The sequence below is a fragment of the Solanum pennellii genome, chromosome 6, assembly GCF_001406875.1.
Source record: "Solanum pennellii chromosome 6, SPENNV200".
Classification (NCBI taxonomy): Eukaryota; Viridiplantae; Streptophyta; class Magnoliopsida; order Solanales; family Solanaceae; genus Solanum; species Solanum pennellii.
Genome location: NC_028642.1, coordinates 55,347,758 through 55,367,774, shown reverse-complemented (window position 1 = coordinate 55,367,774; position 20,017 = coordinate 55,347,758). Strand labels below are relative to the sequence as shown.

The following is a 20,017-nucleotide window of genomic DNA, read 5'->3' as shown; positions in this document are numbered from 1 at the left end:
ACTTAACAGTAATGGACCAGGTCCCTTACTACACTAATGAGTAAAACAGGAAGTTAAATGCAGTAAAATCAACACAATGATTTTACGTGGAAACCTCCTTGCTTAAGGGAGTAAAACCACGACCTGTCTCACAGGATTTTCAATCGTTTTCACTAATCTTCAAAAGCAAAAGCGAAACACGATTACACCAAACGTAAGAAAGAGTTATCAATCTTACCGTTAAGCAATAGTCCTCTATTGCTTAACAAGCCTAAGTAGAAAAAACAATCTACCCACTAAGCTATCCCACCTGGACAACCTAGACTTTTGACACAACACACCAATTCCTTTATAGATTCAGGAGTGGTTTACAGTTCAAGAACACGAGAATAAATTCCTAAACAACTAGACGAAAATCTCCAGATGTTGCAGTTGTGTTTGGAATTTGATTCTGCCTTTTTTCCTTTTGTTAGCCTTTACAAGAGTTCTTGAAAAGTTTTTATCAAGTTGCAAAAGCTACCAAAAAGTGTTTAGGAAAGTGTCTTTTGTATTGACAAGTCCCTTTCCTAAACTTCTTTGCCATTGGTTGGAAATGTCACACTTTCTGACGCCATCGGGAAGTGTGCACCTACTTTCTGTACTATCTCCAGCTGGCAGTCGACTGGCTCACTCTCACGAGAGCCTGGTACCTCTACTAGGTCCCTGGGTTTGTTTCATCTGCAATACTCAACAAGAACCCTGCAATATTCAAGTAAGAAACCCGGTACCTTTATGAGGTCCCTAAGTTTGTCAATTCATCAAAACTACAAATAACATAATCCATTATTATAATTAGCAAAAGATTTCATAGTTATCAAGGATATTCATCTTTAAGCCATATTTTAATACTAGATTGCAATCATTGGGTTATAATCAATCAATAAGATCTGACTAATGATCTAAAATAATGTCACAGCTTAGCTCATTATATGAAGACTTTATTTGCTTGATTATTCACCAAAACTCTAGCAAAAGTACTCAAGAAACAGGCTAAAAATGAAAACGAACTGTTTTCATTTGGACTTACAATTTGAATAAGGTCATTTGCACAAATGCATGGTATTTGAATTTTATCCTCAAATTTGATAATTTTTAAATAAACTTTGATATCGATTATTATTTTTGGATGCATAAAGTTTTATTTTTGTATTATAATATTTCATTGTGTCTTTAACATCAAAACAACAAACAAAAAAATTGATAGTAAATGATCTTATTTGTTGTATCATGGTATTTCTTAAGTTATAACGTAAAACGTAGTATATATATTTTCTAAATTAAAAGCCCCCCCCCCCCCTCTAAAAACAATAAGCAACATTTTCCCTAAAAAGCAAATTCCAATTTTTGCATACTAAAACAAAATTTAAAAATGCTACACAACTTGTTTTGTACTATAACTTAATTTCTATCAAACTTATTTTAAAGAACAAAAAAGCATATTTCAGGTTAATTAGATTAAGATGAATTAAGAAGTATTTTGTTAATAATTTTTTATTAAACAAATTGCAGAGACAAAAATTAAATACCAAAACAGTTTTAAGGGCTATTCGTGCAAGAACTTAATTGAACACGAGTGGCCCACTTGCAACATCCAAATTTGTCGATTTTTTTTTTTTAACTTTCAATATCGAATTTCTTTTTAATTCCTGATAAATAATACTTATCATTTTCTTATTATAGTTAATTACGAGAAAAGTGATATTTCATGCCGTTTAAGAAAAAATATATTTCCTAAAATGAAATTTCAAATGTATTTTCAAGAGGAAAGATTTATTGTATTTGTTCAAATCACTTGAAAAATATTTTTGTCATTTAGGAAAATTATTTATGTTTTGATTATTTTTTAGAAAAATATATTTTGAGTATCAAATTACAAAAATGAAATGTATACAAAATACAATTAACTAGAGTTGTCAAAAATGGTTGGCCTAGCCACATCCTATCAAGCCTCACATGTCAAGGAATTTGAAGGGCTAGGACGAGCTTTCATTTGGAAGACCTGAAAATGTTCAACTCAACCCAACCTTAGAAGAGCCGAGGGCTGAGGCGGGCTAACCCTTCTTTTTTATTATTTTTTTCTTTTCAAAGTTATAATTCTATAACATCAAGAAAAAGAAAAGATTTTCAAATCAAATATGACAAATAATGGTGTTGTTTCAAGAACACTATCAAAAAAATATAGTGTAATTAACATGTATTTCGCATACGAGATACGTGAGCGAGATAAGAGTGATAAGCAAGATGGGAGGGAGGCGAGGGCGCGAGATTTATCTATCCTAGATACGTGCGAACCTACTTGGATAGTGTGTATTTTTGACCATATTTAACCACTATATAAAGCAATTTACCAAAATAATACATTTTTCTAAAATTTTACAAAACTAGTATAAACGATTTCACAGTAAAGTTTTAGGGTATATTTCGTGTTTTAAAAACTAAACAAAGTTCGGTTGATATACGTTACTACAAGTAACGTTTTACTCCTAAAACGTTATTTTGAGTAACGTTTTACTCCTAAAACTTAACTGTGAGTAACACTTTAAGAGTAAAACGTTACTGTGAGTAACGTATATCAATCTAACGCCGTGAGCTTTTAAAAAAAAAATATACCCTAAAACGTTACTGCGAAATACGTTTATACTAGTTTTGTAAAATTTTAGAAAAATGTGTTATTTTGGTGAATTACTTTATATAATGACTTAGTTTGGTCAAAAGAACAAATTAACCTAATTTTGAGTTCATATATTTTGAGATACATGTATCATACTAAAATATGATAAGATTCGTAATATTACAATATAAAATGTATTTAAGTAATTAGATTATATACTAATGAGATTATTATAAGTTGCCCTTAAATAAAAAATTTTGACCCACAGGCGGACCCCCGACCCGATCAAGTCTCATGGGCTAAGAGCTTATATGAGCAGAACTTATAAACCCTAGTTTTAAATAGGCTTTAAAAACTTTATTTCAATCCTACCCTAATAACGAATTGGATTAAACCGACTCCATGAACTAAGTCCATTTTGACTGCTCTACAATTGAGTTACATTTGGGGGGGGGGGGGGATTTGGTTTTAGTAAATAGATAAGATTTGGGTAAAAATATTTTTGTCTTGAGAAAATGAAAATTACTAATTAATTAATAACATAATACATTTTATACTAAAATAAATAAAACTAGCTATCCATGAAATAGTTAATCAATAAGATATTCTTTTTCAATTCCATTGTGATAAAGATAAGTACACAGCGACAGTGGCAGAGCTAGAGATTTGGCGAAGTGTGAGCAAATTTTCCTCTCGGTTGTGTTAAGAGTGTACAAATTAAATATACAACCATATTAATTAATATAAACCTATGTATACCATATAATTTTCTGACGGATTCAACGAAACACCCTTCGTCTAAGGTGGCTACGCCCTTGTTAACACTGGTAAATCTAGTGGGTCAGGAGGGTGTTCATCTGACCCCTTTGACAAAAAATTATAATGTATATATAAGCTAAATTTTTAATTTTGATGTTCATGTATAGATTTTAAATTCCTTGAACACACGATTAAAGGTTGATTCAGTGACACACGATTGATTCAGTGATTTAAGAGTTCGAAATTCATCTTTAATATTTTAAATTCAATTCTCAAAACCTACCATTTTCTTCTTCTAAATTCACATAAAAATTCTGAATCAACTACAACAAGTAATCCACATTCAAGTGCTCTCCGAAATGGATAGGATTACCTTTTAGAAAAAAAGGAATAAATACCCTTAATGTCAAAAACTTGACCAAACAGATGATCAATAGCTTTTTCTTTCAATATTTTGTTGGATATAATTAATATAATAAATTTCATAGATTGGATAATATTAAATATACTTAAAATTTTTCATTTCATAAAAAGGAAGAATAAGCCATAATTCCTCTATAAATCTTTTTTTTCCCTTCTCTCTCTTTTTGTGTTTGTTCAGACTTCGGACAAAGCATTCAACAATTGAAGTCTACTCTCCCCACACCTACAAAGCCCTCAGGTTTTTCTTTCTTCTCAAAGAAGACACTTCACTTTTTTTTTCTCTTTCTCTTTGGATTTTTTTTCTAATTTGTATCGCCTCTGTAAATGCAGCACAATTATCCGATGGATTTTCAGAGCAAAAAACTCATCAACGACCCCAATGGTAACTGAAACCCCTAAAAATTGCTCTATCGTTTTTACTTTGTTCTTCTTTCAATTGGATTCTTTATTGGATGTTGATGTGACAGATTGTTTATGTGCATTGCTTGTCATGTTCGTTGAATTGAAAGATGAGATTTTGTATAATTTGAGAAAGGGATTTTTTTAATCAATCGAGTTGTTTGAGTATATACGATCTTTGATGGAAGTAGAAAAGAAAAAGAATTGACATTAGTGTTTTGTCTTGTTGGAAATGAAGGCAAGTCAAATATAGGAATAAAAAAGATTTAGTTTTAGGTATTAGGTAGAACTACTAATTTGCTATGCTTATCATACCAAACCTAAAGTAAGTGCATATGTGTAGAAAGGAGAAAAGTGTTTTGTTTTGATAACTGTGTTGTCCGGTTTCCGGTTTCCATAGTCTAGGACAACTTACCCTCGCTTAGACTAATTACACGGGGTACTAGCTAATGCGTACTAACACATATATCGATTAACTCTGTCCACCGCGGTTTGGATAGAGGGGAAGAAATCGCCTAGTGTTTTTTGCCTAGGGATTTGAACATGAGAATTCATGCTTCTCAATTCACTTCGTCAACCACTAGGTCACATCTTTGGACGCGCCTTTTCGCTTCTAGAAATCTAGAACATTTATGGACCAATGTAAAAAAAAGAAATTCAACATTTTGACAGTAGCGAGGAGAAGGAAAGGAGTTGAAAGGGGCATGTATCCTTTTTTCTTTTTTTGTAAAGAAAGAGGGCTACTTCACGAGTCGCTACTAATAATTGAATAGGTTCACAACTAGTTCAGTCTATAGTGACAAAGGGAACGTTTCTGCCGGAGCCATGGAAAAAAGTATTCACTCCTGCTTACAGCGCCTTCTTCACTCGTCTTGCTACTTCAGAACTGTTCAGCGGACACGTGGAGTCAAATGCAAACCATTTGTGGGAATTTGAGAACTTTCTTTTTTATCTCTTTCTCCTTGCTGGAAGGCTGTTTATGAGCGGAAGGGAAGTAGAGGTAGAGGGTCCGAAGGAGAGAGGAGATCTCTGCTATTATCGTTAATTAGGTATGCCTCCAGATCCGAATGTATACCCTAGGCCAAGGGGTGCGATCACTTACAATGATCGGAGGCAGGTCAGGGGCTGGCGGATGCCCCCAGCTTCTTAAGTTTGGGAATTCCAAATGTTCTGGCGCTTAATTTACATTAAAAGATGAATTAATGTGGTAATGAAATGGGCCTGAATATGACAGAGTGGATGTATAAGGTTCATGTAGCTGATCAGAACTAATTTGGAATTGAGATCTAGTTGAATGACATCATGTTCTGTTTCAATAGAAATGTATGTACATTAATATTTTCCTTATCAAAAAATTAATAAAATAAATGTATGTACACTTTTGTGTGTCATATGTATGTGGTAGAATAAATGTTATAGAGCTTTATGAAGCTTATAATAGGTACTGTAGGTCTTATGTTATGTATGGAAAGCCTAATAATTATCTGCTGTAGATACTGAAGTGCAATGATTTGCAGATGTTGTGACAGAGTTCATTGAGGGACTTATTGAGAATTATCCAGGGTTGCAATATCTGGATGGTTTCCCAGAGGTGATCTGCCTTTAAATACTTTGTTGACTTTTTTGTTTACATGTCTCTCTACTAAGATAATATGTGTTGCAAGTTGGTTGTAACATGTTATCTTCTGTGCTGAACGCCAGGTTAAGGTTGTCTTGCGTGCTGATGTTTCTGGTGCAAAATATGACAAAGTTGCCATCATATCAGGTTTCTTCAATTTGAACTGTGTTTCATGTCTATATTTCAACACTGGAGTTTGCGTTTCAGTGGTAGCACTAATAATTTGGCATTCAGAGTGTCATACACAAATTAGAAAAAGATCAAGCTTGACAAACTAATCAATCTGTATAATAGTGAAACTGGTTCTTATAATCAGTTAAGACTATAGGTCTTGTATGCATTGCTTGCTCACCTCCTCTGAAAGATAATATCAGTTGCGTATGAGATTCTGCTGCAGTTTTGTGTTTAAAACTAAATACAGTTTTCAGTAGTTCCTTTATATGCAATGACTAATCATTTTCTGTTTCATGGGGTGATAATTTTATCAATGTGGTTCAGATCTTCCCATAAAGAAGTGGTATAGAACGTAAAAGAAATTGGTTCCCTACAAATGACTCCTAAACATCTAACACTAACATAAACCTCACGGGTGCACCAAAACTTTACTAGAAATAAAAGGCATGCTCCGAATGCACAAAATTGTTTTCCACACCTTCAAGGCTGTCTTGTATATTTCCTTAAGTACCCACATATTAGCCAAAGGAGCGGCATCCCATCCTCTCATCTTCTTTTCCTTAGCTGGACAGAACAACCTTGAACTCTAGCTGGCATTAACCACTGAATATTTACGACTTAAAAGTGTTCTTGAGAATCTTTAACTTGGGATGTATCTTTGGAACTTCAGTGAAGTGAAGTGCAGTTTAACCTGGTATCTTGGTACTTCTATAACTTAGGTGGTGGAAGTGGCCATGAACCTGCTCATGCTGGATTTGTTGGAGAAGGGATGCTGACTGCAGCTATCTGTGGGGACGTTTTTGCCTCTCCAAATGTTGACTCAATTCTTGCGGTATGATATGATATTAAGTATTACCCCCTCTGTTAGCATGTAGACATATATAAATTCTTCCCTATTTATGTCTGTCTACTGACCTGATTCAATTTAGGGCATACGAGCTGTCACAGGTCCCATGGGGTGCCTTCTTATTGTCAAGGTACCACTTATCCTAGCTGTTAATTTTATTCCTACCCTTGTCTAGTTTTACCAGTTAGGTTTAATGGGTTGACAGTGCACATAAAGGATTACCAATTATCTTCCTACTTTTGGTTATACTGGAATATTTACTGTTGAAAGAAAGATGCGGCGGATTGCTGTTACATTCTTCATTTATGGTTAATAAGTTATAACTCATAATGAAGTCATTTCATGATTTGCTTACATTTCATGATTACAATGCGCTTTGGTTCTTTACAGAACTATACTGGTGATCGACTGAATTTTGGTTTGGCTGCTGAACAAGCAAAATCTGAAGGTTATAAAGTCGAGGTATCATTGTGATATCAGTATAATTAATTTGTTGCTATTTATTATTTTTAATATGACGACAATGATTGCAGTAGCCAAGTAATCATCAAAAACTGGCAGAAAGTACTCACTGATATACATGCATATATTTTTCTTTTCCCAGATGGTAATTGTCGGTGATGACTGTGCTTTACCACCTCCAAGAGGCATTGCTGGCCGAAGAGGGTTGGCAGGGACGCTTCTTGTTCACAAGGTTCACAATCTCTATCTGCGTGCATGTCTTTTAGATTTCATTTGAATGGGTATATTTGACTTCAGTCATCACTGATTGAAGCTTTTACAATTTTCCTCTCAGTTCAAAACAAAATTTTTCCTTTTGATACCACCTACACAATATATTGGAGTTCTATGTGTTTTGTGTAATATATCTGCTTCTCTTTCCTTTAGTTCATAGTGCATTCACATATTTTTATGGGGCCTCCTATTAAATCCATTGAGTTTCATATTAGTGTGGCACAAAGTTTGATAGAACAATATAATTCATTTTACTGTGCCACATTACATAATGTTGTTCCAAGGTCACAAGAAACAATAATATTAATTATCTCTTTGGTGATCTTTACTTTTCAATGATACATAAGAGAACTATTACCAGTTTAAAAAAAAATGTAAGAGAACTATCTCTGATCATTTGAGTGACAACAATTTCAGCTATTTAAAATGCATGCTGAGAAAGCTGGTAATTTCAACGTTTTGAGACAAATAGTACTTTACTAAAAAACCCAGCTCCTAAAAGCTGGCAAATCTTACTAAAGTAAATTAATATATACAGTTGTTTGTTGGAAATTCTTACTTTGTACCTACAGCAACAAATATATTTTTTATCAAGGCGATTCTAGGTGTTACATGTCCATCATCCTATGTGTTCACATGTTTCTTTATTTCTAATTATGGTGTATCTGTGTCTGTTTGTTTTTTTGGGGTGGTGGGTGGTTGGGGTCAAATACCCCAATTATCTGAAGGGCACCAAATTTTCATGGTCTTTTGACAAGTTGTTTCTTCAATGCTCTGTTATAGAGGGTACCTGGAATATTGTTTTGCTTCTTATGCAGAACTATCCATATTTACAAAATCTTTTCTGCTTCATTGTTGAATTCAAATTTATGAGACACTGGCTAGTCTGTGTAGCAATCACTTCACCTATTTGTCTTGCTGCATGTTTGGTTGAAGTTCACAAATATTATTGGTTTCAGTTGCTTTCCCATGTGTCTTTTCTGAATTTCACTTACTTCAGGTTGCCGGAGCTGCAGCAGCTTGTGGTCTTCCCCTTGCTGACGTTGCAGCTGAAGCCAAACGTGCATCAGAAATGGTTGGGACAATGGGCGTTGCGTTATCTGTTTGCACGTTGCCAGGACAGGTGACTTCAGACCGTTTAGGCCCAGGGAAGATGGAGCTTGGTCTTGGAATAGTAAGTTCCTTCTTAGGCACAAGGGTACTAATGATTGATATTAGCAATGGGGAAGAAGTTGATAAGTCAAGCTTTACTAGATGAAACATGTCATATTACATTCATGTTTTGGAGACATGATAATCCTGTAATTTACCTTGGGGGTGCTGTGAATGCCGTTCATATCATTTCTGGTTATAGCATTTCTACACTCGATGTTGCTTTTCAATAGTAGAATTGGTTGGGTCTCTTCAAATGTGTCTGTGCTACAGTTGGAACTTCCAAGGTCTAAGTGCTGGTTAAGGGCTGGCAGACTTCTTAGAATTCTGTAATCTTCACTTATGTATTATCAAATTGTTTGCACTGTTTTCTCCTTTTTTTCAGCATGGGGAACCAGGAGCTGCTGTAGCTGACCTTCAACCAGTAGATGTGGTGGTTTCTCATGTTCTGAAGGAGATTTTGTCACCGGTATGTGAATACTTGGAGTCTGAAAGTTTGACTTGATATGAACTAGTACTTGATGCACTAAAAGTTTTCTGATAATTGTTTGAATGATCACTATGAATTGGATGAAGTGGAATCACTTTACTTTTTTATGAGATAAACTTTTGATCTTTCTTTTGGTACTAAAACAAATGAGGAAGTGACTCCAAAAAACTATAACCATGTAGATCTAAGGATTTAATCTTTGCCATTCATGTACACTATAAAGCTACAAGGACTAATGATGAAGATTTTAATATGTTTTTCTTACATTTTTGTGAAAGAAGAGAGGCTGGGCAAAATATTCTGTTTGGGGCCCCAACATCTTGTAAGAATGAAGAGGAAAGTAGAAACAATTTTTGGAGTTGAACTATTAACTGACATAAAAAATAGTCATTCATTAGTTATGTTAATTTAGTAGAGGGAAAAAAAAGAAATAAAGAAAAAAGGCACTAGCTTTAGTTGGGAGTTTTTATGCAATCAGTCTATCCTTTTCACCTTCTTTCAGTGAGGTTGTGGAGGATATTCACATGACAATTTTTCTTGTGCATTACACACACACACACACCCAAAAAAAAAAAAAAAAAAGAAGTTGGAATACCTCCTAGATTACTCCATCGAATTTTCATGGGCCAGAGGGGTCTAGTTTTAAAAGAGGAAGTCTTTCAGGAAGAGGGACTACGAATGCACAACAACAACCTTGGTCTCATTCGTCTTAGTTAAGAACACTTATTCTGCAGAAGGAAATTTCACTGTCACTGAATGTCTTTGTAGGAGACCAACTACGTTCCAATCACGCGTGGGAGTAGAGTCGTGCTCCTGATTAATGGGTAAGTTTCAGCTCTACTCGTCTATATATGCCTCTGTCATCACATCCCTCCAAGTATTGTGGCGGTTTAGTTATCCCGTTCTGTTCTCATTCTCTTTTGCCATTCTGATCCTTTCATTTCTCGCATTTTTGGTTGACGGAGCAGATTCGGTTTTATAGTATATAGAAAGATCTCCTGGTAGCATGCTTACCCCGTATCTGACCTTGGCCCCTATATAGTTTTCCTTGAATGTTCCATTTGGTTTTTGTGGAATACTTCAATTAGACTCCTCAAATTTCAAATGAAATCATTTTTCATATTTTTTAGTGTACTTATTCTTTTTACTCCCCTACTGCAGATTAGGAGCAACACCATTGATGGAATTGATGATTATAGCTGGCAAGGCTGTCCCAGAATTGCAGCTTGAACATGGTCTAGCTGTTGATAGAGTCTATACAGGGTCATTTATGACGTCACTTGATATGGCAGGTATATCAGGTTATAAGTCCTTTTTCTTTGCCCAACAACAGTCATTTTCTTACTCTAGTTATATGCAGGCTTTTCAATTTCGGTAATGAAGGCTGATCAAGCAATTTTAGATCGTTTAGATGCTCCAACTAAAGCTCCAAATTGGCCTGTTGGTGCTGAAGGTCAGTTTCTATTTGTCTATTATTACGTTGGACTATGTATGGCCATATTGGTGGCTCATGCTAGTTTTGACTTCTGGTTCCTTTTACTATTTTTATTTCTAGACAAGGAAAAGCTCCCCCTCATTTATATTTCCCTTAGTAAAAGAACTAGAGCAGAGAGAAAAGTTCATATTAGGTAATTCACTAGTATTCTCTTATCTGTGGGTGATATAACTAGCGCATAATCTGTGTGATTTTGTAGCAATTAACCCTGTATTAGATAATAGATCTACTTTGCTTACTGGAAATTAAAAATTTCAGGCAACCGGCCTCCTGCAAAGATTCCTGTTCCACTTCCTCCATCACATTCTATCAAGATTGAAAAGGTATGCCAAATTTACTTTGAAAGCCTTGATAAACACATATGCAAATAAGGGTGATGTCACTGATACTTGATAAATATTCGATTGAACAGTCGCTGTCCCAGAGGTCAATTGTAGCTACTGCTTTCAATTTTCTTTTTTGATTTTTTAGGTTGAGAGAGACAGCATATCATATTATAATTCTGTTGCAGATCAATAATATTTACTATCTTACTGTATTTCTTCTTTTACTAGACATTGAGTCGGCCTGAAAAACTGAGCCCTCAGGGTCATATCCTTGAGACAGCTATTGAAGCAGCAGCTACTGAAGTTGTAAATCTCAGGGATAATTTGAATGAGTGGGACAATAAAGTTGGTGATGGCGATTGTGGTTCAACTGTAGGTCTTTGGATAGCCCATTTGTTTTCCTTCAATTGTTCCCCATGTTATCTGCATTTAATAAGCTCCTTTGTGAAACTGCAGATGTTCAGAGGTGCAGTGGCTATACTTGAAGACATGAAGAAGTAGTGAGTCTTCTTTCCTAGATTCTTTCCTCATATAATGTCTCCAAGAAAGTTAAAGGGAGGCTGATTAGTCTTCCCAAGATTCTGCCTCTCCTTTTTATCTCTGGTAAGAGCGCCCCCAAGGCCTAGCTCGAGTGGCAAAAGGTGGAGGATTTATGGCTTACGTCGCAGGTTCAAGCCCCACACCATGCAAAGCGAAGCCCGGTATTTAAGTGGAGAAGGGTAGAGGGGGCCCATTATCCACAGAGTTTAGAAGGCTGTGATTGGTCCAAAGGGCGGGTCACAGACGGATTTCTCAGTTGTCAAAAAAAAATAATTATTCACTAACAGACAATATGTGTCTCTGTTTGTTTTCCCTCTTTCCTGCTTGCACCATCTGTGGTGTGGTTATTTCAGAGTGTTCTGCTTGTACACATCTGCTTGCAGCATTGTTTGCTCTTGGGAAATCCCTATAATTAATTGTTGGGTATAGGCTTCATTTTTTAAACAGGGGAGGTAGAAGTCTCTTCATGAGTTAAAACACGAGGTTTTGTAAAAGACAGCTTGAGACGGCAGAAGTTGTGTTTAATCTCCTTTGTAGTCAACTTAATGATATGATATGAAAAATCAGCTGCTATTGCATGTTTTCATTTAGTTATTTTTATGTTTCTTTATTTATTTCCTTTTATCATCTCTGTGTCATTTTTTGTTCATTTCCCTTCTTTCTTCACTTTTCAAGGTTATGTAAACCAACCTATTGGTTTTTAGCGAGTTTGCTGTATGAATATTAGATAGTTGCGTAACAACTGTGTGAATTGAGATTATATATTTCCATCTTCGAGAAAATTTACTCCTGCTTTCTGATTTTTCTTTCTTGCAGCTATCCGTTGAATGACCCTGCAGAAACAGTCAATGAAATTGGAGCCTCTATTGGAAGAGTAATGGGGGGAACTAGCGGTATCTTGTAATGCACTTTCCATGTCTCATTAACTATACCAGTTCTTTCTTTCAACCAGGATTTTCCTTAAATTACCAATGCCACTAAACATCTATCTTTATAACAGATACAGTATATTCTGTAAGGCAGCATATGCGAAGTTGAAAGAAAATGCTGAGTCGGTTGTCACAGCTATTCACTGTAAGTTGACTCCTTGGCGGTAAAGTTTAGACTTGATGTTTGTTGCTTCCAACTATTTCTTTGTGTACCAATCTACTCTTTTGATTCAGGGGCTGATGCACTTGAAGCTGCTATCGCTGCTGTTAGTAAATATGGAGGAGCTAGTGCTGGTTATCGTACCCTTTTAGATGCTCTTATACCAGCATTGTCAGCTCTTAAAGAGGTCAATATAATGTTTTTTTCATGATACATCATTTGCAGTTTTTTCCTACATACCTTATTCATCAAAAAATTTTATGCATTGGGATCAGAGGTTGAATGCTGGGGACGACCCTGCGGATGCTTTCATTATTTCTGCTGAGGCAGCATCTGCTGGAGCCGAGTCCACCAAGCACATGCAGGCGCAGGTATTGTCGCTATATTTACTTCTAATGCGTTGAAAGGAAAATAGCGCACACGTTGTTACAATGGTTTATTTCCACAAATGTTACATAGTTATGTGGTTAGATCTTAAAAGGTTCATAAATATTTGACACAACACCAGAAAAATATCGTAGCTTAAGCATCTTTAATATATGGAGCAACTGTAAAGTACCCTTATGCTTGTCTTTCTTCTTCAGGGACTGTTACACCTTTAAGCATCTTCACCCTATTAGACTAAAGTGATAATCCAGGATGAAAATGTGTTTGTATCCTTTTCCTATTTGGCTCAAATCAACAAGGAATCAAAGTTGAGATATGATTAACGTAGTGATTCAACAAATTTATCTGGCTTTATAGGTCTCACTCTCACACAAGGGAAGATATCTGTAGTTTATTAGGATTTATTACCAAATCAATAGAAAATTTTGGTCACATCCCATTTTTCCAGATTTAGATCAGTACCTGGTTTTACTTCAAATGAAATGATAAGTCTGAACTCTTAGAATATGTCTTGACCGAAGGGTTGTTAAATGACACCTCTAGAAGGTTTAAAGTAAGTTCGAGATGTGATTTATTGTTTTAGATATTTAAAACTTATGATTGAAGTCTTTGTTAATGGGTGAAAATTCATATGAATCTGCACTTTCTTGAAAGATAGCTTGGTAATTACCGGACTTCTGACATAAATAATAGATTTCAATTTTTCATGGAGATTTGGACTAGGCTGCTTCAGGGATTCTCTGTTAATGTTTTTATTGGAAGCCTTTGCCAAGAATTTTGATAAGCAATTTCCTTTACATGTCTTCCTTTGAAAGGAGGCGATGCTCATTTTATTTTGAGTGCAATTGCGAAGCTTATAACAGAAAAATTGTGAATCTGTCTTGATCCGTCTTTAAATCAGTGTTATCTGGCTGCCAGTTTCTTATTTCAGTAAGAGTCAATAATCAGTTTGTTTTCTAGGCTGGCCGTTCAACCTATGTACCCGGAGATATTCTTGCATCAGTTCCTGACCCAGGTGCCATGGCTGCAGCTGCGTGGTACAGAGCAGCTGCCTTAGCTGTGAAGGAGAAGTATAATACAGCATAAGCATATTTAATTGGCCATTCCTATTACTTCCTGCAGGAATGTTTTCTCTTTCTCGAGGAAGAAATTAACCCAACAATTTTTTGCTCGTAAACCTTATGAGGAGTTAGCTTTCCGCTTATGCAGTCCTGCATAAAGCCGAGAGAGTGTAGAAAATGTATGTTACAGTCCTTTTATACAGTGTTCTAAGTGAGGGAAAAAACAAACAACGCCATGTAGAATGGTAATCTGTGAAGGTGGTTGTAAACTTTATTGTAACAATGAATTTTCTTATTCGGCATCATGGATGCCTGCTACTTTTACCATCTCTTCGCGCACCTTTACAACGCGTTCTGATTGTCTTTGTGTATTTGCTATCCTGCCCCTTTTCCCTTGCTTTTCTTCGTGCAGCTCTATAATCTGGTGGAATCGAAACTCAAAAGTTCTAGTCTAAATTTGTACTTCAGGTCCATTCGGGGGTGGTGCTCCTACGACTTAAAAATTTCATTTAGTTGTGCTAAGTTCAATGTGGAGGACGGAGGTTAAAGTATAATGTTTGGCTATCAATTTGATGTTATTACATTGTACTAGTAAATACGGATCTGAAAAATTATTAGTATTGGTAGTGCTTGTGTCTTCATTATAAGTAGTTTGGTACTACTAAAGATGGTCAACTTTACGATTAAAATAGACCAATTAATTTTTTGGGATAGACAGGATATACCATACATAGATACTCTATTATTTTACTTTAGTTCTATGTCAAAAATTAAAAGACATAAGTTAACTTTTGTAACACCAAAAAATAAGTATCCATAAAATGGGAGATGTATTAAAATAATTTCCACCAAAAAATCAAACGACCCTTCTAATACCACCAAAATATAGGTTTGATTGAACAAAAAAAAAGGTATTAGCTGGTCAAGATTTCGCATGTTTTAGAAGCTAAAAGTAGTGGACATGAAGATATTCAAATGGACGTACGGAAATATTAGAAGAAATATGATTAAGAATAATACAAGAATAAGGTGGGAGTGATCTCCATATGGACAAAACAAGAGAGACTAAAGAAGTATTGTAGAGATATGATTAGACATGACGTGATGCACATGCAATCTTACAGAGGATCACACGATTCTTGAAGGAAGATATGAAACTCGAGAATTATGATAAAAAAGGTTAGTAAGTAGTCTAGTGTTGTCTAATATCTTATTCATATTGATATTATTTACTCTTCTATTATAGTTTTTTTATTTTATTTTAAATGTATTTTATTGACGATTCTATTCCTTTTGACACTTGATTTTGATATGTCTTTGTATACATATATCATCTTATCTAGACTCTGCTTATAAAATTATACGAATATTTTATTATATTATCGTTATTACACATGTGGTATAAGATCCCGCAAAGTTAGAAGTGGGCAATTTTAATTCGTATATATTATCCCTTTATAATTACTTTTTTAACTCATGGTATTTTATTTTATTTTAACCTTTTTATTTTTATTTTTTTGCAATTTATAATTTATAGAAAAATCAAAATTCTAGTAGGTAAATAATGGCGTCCCTTCCAAATTCCCATAGAGGGGATTACAGTCCCAAACCCTAACCAGCCGACTTTTACCTCCGGTGAGTACTTTTGTTTTTCTAGTGACATTTACAAATTTCTCGCATTTTCCGTTTTTGAACTATTATGTTCTCAATTTTTGTTAAGATCTATATTAGAAAACTTAGTCATTGCTGATTTTATATGAAAGTTAAAATTTTTATCAACTTCTTTGCATTTCATTGGCGATCGATTGAATTTTTTCGCTCATTTTCTGATGGTACTGTTTTTCTTTTAGAGTATTATTGCTTGTGTTTCTTTCTCTACCCTGACATTTTTTATTTGGTGAGTGTTGTTATCTTTTTCATTGCTTAATTTGGTGTTGACATTATGAGCGTTTATGTGTTTTGTGGCAATCGATTAGATGCTTTGTAATGTTGTTATTTGTGGTTTTTCTACGGTTTGATTTGGTCAACATTATCCATTGTAGTTTTTTCAGGGTTGAAAACGATGATGCTTGCATGCTGTGGCATTGGTGTTCTACTGAAATAAGCAATATTTAACATCCCAGGGTTGCAAAATACGGTCTTTAATATAAAGCCCTTTCGCTATTGATTTCAGGCAGCCATGGATGGAAATGGCGGAATGCATATACGAAATTGGAGTTATTTTGAGCCAACACCAACGGTTCCAAAGGGCCATTTGGGCCTGCAACTCATGTCCTCAATGAATGAAAAGCCCCCCCATTTTCACAACATTCATGATAATCACCAACAACAACAACAATCCCACCAACCTGACCATCCTACAGTTATGGCGTCGACTAATGGTGGTGCATTTCATCATCATCGGGTTTGTGGGCTCTCGGAGTCTCCCATGCCCATGGAGTACATGAGGGATTCATGGGTTAATCAAAAAGACTATAGAGAGAAGTATCTCAATGTGCTCTCTGCAAACCACCCTTATCTTCCAGGTTTTGGGTTTTTACCTGAGACATCTTCCGCTCAGTCTATGCAGATGCACCAGCAGCCAAACTTGGTGAAAGTTGAAACTGCTCCTCTGGTGGAAGAGGTTTGCCAAGAAGGGGATAATATAGGTGGGCTTGCTAAGAAGAGGGGAGTTGGACAATCCCAAGAGCTGAAGTCCCCTAAACCTAAGAAGGCAAAGAAAGCTACTAGGGCTCCTAAAGACGAGTCTACCTCATCTCCTCCACGGGCAAGAGCTCCCAGGAAAAGTGCAGAAGTCATCATTAATGGTATTAATATGGATATTTCAGTAATTCCCATACCAATCTGCTCATGCACTGGGGCTGCTCAGCAGTGTTATAGGTGGGGCTGTGGTGGGTGGCAGTCAGCTTGCTGTACCACTAATTTGTCTTCCTATCCCTTGCCTATGAATGTAAAACGGCGTGGTTCAAGGATAGCAGGTCGGAAGATGAGCCTGGGAGCGTTTAAGAAGGTACTAGAGAAACTGGCTTCAGAAGGATATAACTTTTCTAATCCAATTGATCTGAAGCCACATTGGGCAAGGCATGGTACAAACAAGTTTGTCATTATCAGATAGATGTATGGTGGATATGCTAGCAGTTGTCCTTAAAATAGGTATGATGCATTTCTGGTGTACATAGTTGACTATTGCTTGGACTGAGGCTTGTCAGGTAACTTCTAACCAGTGAAATTCAAGCATTGCAGCACTCCTTCAGATTTTGTCCTGTGGGATTTTCTTTCAGTTTACCTTTGTAGTTCTCGCAGATAGCACGCAAACTTACGGTAGTGGCAGATTATGAAAGTTCCAGAGGAGGTACATTTGTTATGCAATTAGTATTGATGATCTATGAATGGAAAATTTTGCATTCTTTTATTTGTTATTATCCAGATTCTGTCTTCCTATGAGGGAATACCTTATATTTGATCAACCAAATAGCTAAGTCCTGCACTACTACTCTGGTTGAATGTATCAAACCTGGGCTCTGACCTGTCATTTTAAGGACTATTATCTTAATTGGTTGATGTTCTTTTCGAATTGGAAATTCTACTCAACATGATGTATCTTCAAATGCATGTGGCAAATTCATCAAGTAGATTGACTTGTATTGTCTCTCCACTGCCTGAGGTGTAGATTGTGATGTGCTAATTCCTGTTCTTGTTTTGAGATTTTGGTATTGCTTGGTTTCTCTTGAGCGATAGAATGAAGATTAGCATAAGCCGTAAGACCTTGTGTAAGGATTTCACAGTCTCAGAAATGGCCCAAGTTATTAGCTTTTAAGTTTATACCAATAACTAGTTGGGATTTAGTTTATGTTAGTATGTTATTTTATGCCAAATGTTCATTAGGAGTCCTTTTGTCTTATTAGAGATTTGTGAGCACTCAGAAATGTAGAGGACTTCTGGTGAGTTCTTATAATATTGGAGTAAGACAGGTTCAAGGGCAGCATCATGGACATTTAGGATCCGTTTAGAGATTCCTCCAACTTGCTCGGGATGGAGGTGTAGTTCTAGTCACATCTAAGTAAATGTTATTTCCCAGAAATTGACTCGTTCTTTCGTTCCCTGAACAACAGAGATATTCAGTTTGAGTTGTTACTGAATAATCCATTCAACCTTGGCATTTTAGAGAATTCCTCATATATCTCGTAAGACTTGTAGCTTAGAATCGACCATAAGGGCATGTCAAGAGATGAAATTTACAGCCTGTTGTCGTGTTTTTCTGGTGTTTGGTTAGTGAGGAGAAAATATTCTCTCATTGGTAAATGCCATTATTTTTTGGTGAATCCTCTATTTCAATGGGCCTATACTTGGAATTCTGGATAAGAAGCTGAAATGATAATTTGTCATAAAACATCGCCATAAGAAATCTAATCAATCAATAAGATATGTGGTGAGAAGTGAAACACAAGCTTAAAATAGTCCAGTAAACCGTGTAATGATTATTGGGTGCACCTCCACGGTTCAAATGCAACGTATTGTTTTATTTTGGTCTGATATGTCTTTTCAAACTAATGCAATTGTCATATCATAATTAAACCAAATATCTATATTCAAATTTCATAGTAATAGAGGTTGTAGCATATATAGTTATTACTTCCAAATGACCTCAATATTTTCAACATAGAGTATATTTAAAGAATCAAAAATCGCAAAAAGAAAGTTGTTAATTTTGAATACTCTAATTTTCATAAGTATAATGGATTTAAGGAGTATTCTATCAAATTTAAATTCTGAATCATTTGGATTTTTTGTTTGGTGTTTGATGGATAATGACAATACAAAGGAAGATTAAAAAAAAAGTCTTTAAGTTATTGAATAAACAAAGAGATAGCGTGAAAGAAAGTGAAATGTATTTTATTGTGTGCTGAAAGAATAGAGACAATGATATGAATTTGCATTCTCCCACACATGCAACATCTTAGTATAGAATTTCTTTGCTAATCATCCTTCCTCTATAATTATTTTTTTATTAAACTAATCATCCTTCCTCTATAATTATTTTTTTATTAAACTAATCACCTTTTTTAAATTAATCATCAAATTAATAATGAATATCTTACTCAATGTCCCTTAGATGTATATATATGTTGAAACATCAAATACCTTTAAGCTCGTGTTTTTTAAGTCTTTTAATTAGTCGAATTTTCTTTACTTAAAAATAATTAGAGCAAGAATTTTTCCAAATTAGTATGATGGTTAGAGTTTACATAAAATATACTTTGCATCTCCTCGAGGATATAGATAATGGGAATTCATGAGTTGTGATTAATGCAGATTCATCTCCACCAAAAAAAAAGAAATTTGTAAATCTTATAAACTAGTATTTACTCTTCAAATACTATATGTAGTAACAAAGTTAAGGTACAATTTTAATTAACCATATTAAAATACGTAGAATGTAATTAAAAAGGAGTTGTCTACTTTTTAACACTTCACAATTTTTATTGCACATAATGATGGTAACCATATTGGTGCACGCTGCTAGGACCTAGTATTAATCTATGCAATACTATTCCCTTTTGAACTTTTCGAGTTTCGATTAATCTGAATTTTGATTTCGAGTTATCCCTAAAAAGTTAAAAAATTAGACTAGAGAAATCTCAATCATCAAACTATATTGACCAACGATGAATGTAGATATTTAAAGTTTATTGATCTGACTAACTTATATTTATGTTATATAATCCTTTTAACACTTTTCAAAAAATTTTCTTTTTTCTGGTTCGAATAAAAAACATCTAGTTAAACAAAGCAAGGAAGAGTATGGGAAAAAGGAAAAAAGAAATAATTGGAAGATCAAATGGGAAAAAGAACCCTATATAAAATTCATCATTAGATAAGATTTGTGTGTGGG

The 20,017-nt window shown here is 34.9% G+C and overlaps 2 protein-coding genes across 4 annotated transcripts; both read left to right on the top strand.

The window, feature by feature from the left end:
* The first annotated feature begins 3,890 nt into the window (after positions 1–3,890).
* LOC107023685 (putative 3,4-dihydroxy-2-butanone kinase) lies at positions 3,891–14,451 on the top strand. The gene is made up of 21 exons (XM_015224461.2): positions 3,891–4,049; positions 4,142–4,193; positions 5,728–5,801; positions 5,912–5,975; positions 6,722–6,834; positions 6,932–6,979; positions 7,240–7,311; positions 7,454–7,543; positions 8,585–8,758; positions 9,122–9,205; positions 9,995–10,050; positions 10,388–10,518; positions 10,587–10,679; positions 10,980–11,044; positions 11,276–11,419; positions 11,504–11,547; positions 12,404–12,487; positions 12,588–12,661; positions 12,751–12,863; positions 12,952–13,047; positions 14,024–14,451. Exons 2-21 carry the CDS (start codon positions 4,154–4,156, stop codon positions 14,147–14,149), a joined length of 1,785 nt encoding a protein of 594 aa, XP_015079947.1. The 5' UTR covers positions 3,891–4,049; positions 4,142–4,153; the 3' UTR covers positions 14,150–14,451.
* Positions 14,452–15,624: 1,173 nt separating this feature from the next.
* Positions 15,625–17,698, top strand: LOC107021423 (protein BASIC PENTACYSTEINE2-like). 3 transcript variants are annotated; one of them, XM_015222081.2, is made up of 2 exons: positions 15,625–15,759; positions 16,298–17,698. In XM_015222081.2, exon 2 carries the CDS (start codon positions 16,304–16,306, stop codon positions 17,237–17,239), a length of 936 nt encoding a protein of 311 aa, XP_015077567.1. In that variant the 5' UTR covers positions 15,625–15,759; positions 16,298–16,303; the 3' UTR covers positions 17,240–17,698. The 3 variants fall into 3 exon arrangements, with proteins under 3 accessions (XP_015077567.1, XP_015077565.1, XP_015077566.1); XM_015222079.2 differs by having other exon boundaries at positions 15,632–15,759; positions 16,167–17,698; XM_015222080.2 differs by having other exon boundaries at positions 15,634–15,759; positions 16,176–17,698.
* Positions 17,699–20,017: the final 2,319 nt, after the last annotated feature.